The following is a 4,935-nucleotide window of genomic DNA, read 5'->3' on the forward strand; positions in this document are numbered from 1 at the left end:
TCTACTTTTATTGATTTTATTTTTCTCCCTTTGTTTCTTGATGAGTCTGGCTAATATCATAATGGGATTTAAAGCCAACTTAGCTTTAATCCTTTTGAAAATCCTACCACTAGCAAAAGTTTATAAAGAAGTTGTGTCCAATCCTAAATGCATAATTGGATCATTTGGGGAAATTTAATAACTACTGAGACTTCCTCATCACTACTTATTCTAATTTAATTGTATTTAGGTTGGACCTGGGCATGGGTAGGTTTCCAGTCTTTCCAGGGGATTCTAATATGTAGGTGGGTTTCAGAGTGCATGCATGCTCAGTCATTATGTCATGCCTGACTCTGCATCACCATGGACTGCAGCCGACTAGGCTCCTCTGTCCATGGGATTTCAAAGGCAAGAATACTGGAGTGGGTTGTCATTTCCTTCCAGAGCCAGGGATCAAATCCATGTCACCAGGGAAGCCTCAGGTTTCAGAACAACTGTTTAAAGAAAATCTTGAAATCTCTCACTCGCTTGCTCTTATTTTACAAAGATCAGAATGATTTTATTTGGCAATGGTTCCATTGTATTATAACCCTGAGACAGAAATGTACTTTTAAAATTGGATTCTTTAAATTCACATTTTGTAGTATATTATTTATTTTAAACAGTTCAAATAGCACAGAAAATTTTAAGAGAAAACAGAGAAATTGTCTATATGTCCATTTCTGGAAATAATGCTCACTATTTTGATATACAAATGCACACACACAAACACAACCTTGAGTATATATCATTCTGTAATTATTGAATGTATTTCTACAGTATTGGCAGGCTGTTTTAAAAGTTTTCTATTCCCTCAGGTAAGATATTTGCTTTTTCTTCATGAACATAAGCAGAGGTACCAGTGTTTGGTAGCTGGGTTTCAGTGTGTAGACGTTGGGAAAGAGAACCACCATTTTGTTGGTTGGGGGCTTTCCCAGTGGCTCAGCTGGTGAAGAATCCACCTACCAATATGGAAGACGAGTTCAATCTCTGGGTCAAGAGTATCCCCTGGAGGAGGAAATAGCAACCCACTACAGTATTCTTGCCTGGAAATCCTATGGGCAGAGGAGCCTGGCAGGCTACAGTCCATAGTGTTGCAAATAGTCGGACATGACTGAGCATGCATGCATGCATCTATGCATGCATTTTTTTGGTACAGCTGAACAGGTTTGCTCATGGTGCCAGAAAGAGTAATTATGAGTCTTTGATTATGATGGCTTTCTCAGTTTTTAGTCATAGATAAATCTAAGAGTCCTAGTCCACAGAGAGAATCAGAGAAAGATAAACTCAAAAGCCTAGAGAGAGTAACACCCAGTTGAGATAATTTAATCAAGAAGAGAAAGTAAGACAAACCCACAAAGGGACATTTAAGGACCTTTTATTTATTTTTTATTTCCTTTCTTTTTGATTTAAGTTATAAAAAGAACAAACTTACACATAGTTCCACTGTATTATTTTTTAAGTATATACATTGAATTTTAGTTGGAGTTTCAATATCAGACTTCCAAAAATTACTAGCATGAATATCCACAAAGTAGAAGGGTATAGTGGACCTGTAAAGCACTATGAACCAGTCCAACCTAATTAAAATTTACAATTTTAAGAGAACAGTAGGATACAAATTCTATTCAAATTCCCATAGACTATAAATTAACAGGAACTAGAACATATCCAAGGACGTAAAACCAGGTGAAAAGATTTCATGGTATAAAGGTACTGAAATCATATAGAGTTTGTTCTCTTATCACTGTGGAATTATGTTAGAAATCAGTATCCAATGAGAGCTTGAAATCTCTTAATGCGTCTTTTCTTATGTAATAATCAGATACAAGCCTTGCTTCCTTTCCCAAGTCCATTTTCTCATGCCTCTTTCCACATATGTGTCAGTAGCATGAAAATGATAAGAAAGCAAACAAATATAAAATCAGTCAAACAATTGCACTGATACTTCACAAAGAAGGTACATGAATGATTAATAAAACTTCAAAGAAGTTCAACATCATCAATTATCAGGGACATGCAATTAAAACCACTAAAACCCATTAGAATGGTTAAATTTTAAAAAAGAAAAGTGTGGTCCTTCTGCCATGGCAGCCATTGTAGAACAACAGCCATGGCTATGTGCTACCCCATGGCCACGGGCCTCAGCAAGGGTCACAAGGTGACCAAGAACGTGGGCAAGCCGAGGCACAGCCGCTGCAGCAGGCGTCTCACCAAACACACCAAGTTCGTGCGAGACATGATCCGGGAGATGTGTGGCTCTGCCCCTTACAAGCGACAAGCCATGGAGCTGCTCAAGGTCTCCAAGGACAAGCGGGCCCTCAAGTTCATCAAGAAAAGGGTGGGGACACATATCCACGCAAAGAGGAAGAGAGAGGAGCTGAGCAACATTTTTCTGCCATGAGGAAAGCGGCAGCCAAGGACTGAGCCCTTCCCCTCTGTTCACAATAAATCTTGCCAAAAACTAAAAAATAAATAAATAAAAATAAAATAAAACTAAAAATGTGACATTACCAAGTATGGGAGAGAATGTGGAGCAACTGGAATGCTCTTACATTGTTGATAGTATTGCAAAATGGCATGGGCAGTTTGAGAAATTTAAAGTAGTATATATGTCACTTATCATATGATTTAGCAATCCTATTGTGTAAGAACAGATAAAATTAAATGAAAACACACACATACAACTTATGCATGAGTATTCAGTTTTATTTATCTTAGAGTCTGGAAACACCTGAAGTTGTCAATCAAATGGAGAATCAGTTCAATTCAGTTCAGTCGCTCAGTCGTGTCCGACTCTTTGCGACCCCATGAATCGCAGCACGCCAGGCCTCCCTGTCCATCACCATCTCCCAGAGTTCACTCAGACTCACGTCCATCGAGTCCGTGATGCCATCCAGCCATCTCATCTTCTGTCGTCCCCTTCTCCTCCTGCCCCCAATCCCTCCCAGCATCAGAGTCTTTTCCAATGAGTCAACTCTTCACATGAGGTGGCCAAAGTACTGGAGTTTCAGCTTCAGCATCATTCCTTCGAAAGAAATCCCAGGGTTGATCTCCTTCAGAATGGACTGGTTGGATCTCCTTGCAGTCCAAGGGACTCTCAAGAGTCTTCTCCAACACCACAGTTCAAAAGCATCAATTCTTCAGCACTCAGCCTTCTTCACAGTCCAACGCTCACATCCATACATGACCAAATGGATAAACAATCTTTTAACCATCCTATAAAATACCAGTCAGCAATAAAATAACCAACATCATAGCTGTAACTAAAACACACTTTGTTAAGTGAAAGAATTCATAAGCAAAAGATGGGTACTGTTTAATTCTATTTACATGAAATTCTATAAAAGGCAAAGCTAGTAATGACAGAAAACAGATTAGTGGATGCCTGGAGATAAGAAGGGGTCACTTTAAATGGTCATAACGGAGCTTTGGGGGTGATGGATATTGTATTTTCATTGTAATGAAAGATATACAATTTTATACAATTAGAAAATATATCAAATGGTACTCCTAAAAGAGTAATTTGTATATAAATTATAGCCAATAACTATTTAAAAGTAATTCCTAGAATTAGGCACTCTTATACACTGTAGATGGAACTGTAAATTGGTGCAATCTTTATGGAAGAACATCTATGACAAAGTAAGTATTTTCTTTGTTATGTAGTTCCACATTTAGATATTTACTCTACAGAAATCATCACTTGTATATAAAGATGTAAAGGAAAGATTGTTCACCGAAACAGTTTTTAACATCAAGCAATACTCAACATTAGCCTGCTTAAATCAATGATAGCATATCTATACCATGGAAAAACATGCATCTGTTATAAAATATAACTTGTTAAGTCAGTAAGTCATGTCCAACTCTTTGTTAACCCATGGGCTGTAGCCCACTAGGTTCCTCTGTCCATGAGATTTCCCAGGCAAGAATACTGGCATGGGTTGCCTTCCTTCTCCAGGAGATCTTCCTGAACCACAGACTGAACCTGCATCTCCTGTGTCTCCTGCATTGGTAGGTGGATACTTTACTTCTGAGCTACAGCTGGAATCTGCATGGAAAGTTTCTAACATATATAAAATCAAAAGTGTTAAGGCACAGAACAATGTGTATGTTATAATAATCTGTATTTAAAAACTCTCACCTTTTTAAAAATTAACTTTTGTTAGAGTATAGTTGATTTTCAGTGTTGTATTAGTTTCTCTCATACAGCAAAGTGAATCAGTTATACATATACATATATCCACTCTTTTTTATATTCTTTTCCTGAATAGGTCATTACAGATTATTGAGTAAAGTTCACTGTGCTATACAGTAAGTCCTTATTAGTTACATATGTTGTATATAGTAGTGTGTACATGTCAGTCTCAATAGCCCAATTTATCCCTCCTCCCTAGATTTGTTTTCTTCATCTGTGATTCTCTTTCTGTTTTGTAAACAAGTCCATTCTTACCATCTTTTAGATTCCACATGTAAGTAATATATTTTTTTTCTCTGTCCAAAGGGAAAATATCAAATTATACGTAAATGTACATGTGTTTACTTTAAATATATCTTTAAAATTTTCTGCAAGGTAGTTGTTTAAAGAAAAACAAAACTATTATACATGGCAGCATTATAGACTATTTAGAAGATAAGTAGCAAGAGCACATAGGGCAGAAAAGTGTTAAATAGAATTATACTCTTGTAAATTTCATATATTTGTTTGGGTATAAACTATGATAAGTGAAATCAAATAAAATGCAAAAAGGTGTATCTTAAAACTCAACAGAGAAAATACAAATCAAATCCCGCACTGTAAGCAAGATGCTTTACCGTCTGAGCCACCAGGGAAGTACAGAAAAAATGTTACTAATCAAAAAACATAAAACTGAGGAATATAGGCTACAACAGTGTTTGGAATAAATGCCAAAC

At 36.7% G+C, this 4,935-nt stretch overlaps 1 protein-coding gene across 1 annotated transcript; it reads left to right on the forward strand.

The window, feature by feature from the left end:
• Nucleotides 1–2,115: 2,115 nt before the first annotated feature.
• Nucleotides 2,116–2,484, forward strand: LOC120851629 (60S ribosomal protein L36-like). The gene has a single exon (XM_040224545.1). It carries the CDS (start codon nucleotides 2,132–2,134, stop codon nucleotides 2,420–2,422), a length of 291 nt encoding a protein of 96 aa, XP_040080479.1. The 5' UTR covers nucleotides 2,116–2,131; the 3' UTR covers nucleotides 2,423–2,484.
• Nucleotides 2,485–4,935: the final 2,451 nt, after the last annotated feature.

Source organism: Oryx dammah, unplaced genomic scaffold (assembly GCF_014754425.2).
Source record: "Oryx dammah isolate SB20612 unplaced genomic scaffold, SCBI_Odam_1.1 HiC_scaffold_25, whole genome shotgun sequence".
Classification (NCBI taxonomy): domain Eukaryota; kingdom Metazoa; phylum Chordata; class Mammalia; order Artiodactyla; family Bovidae; genus Oryx; species Oryx dammah.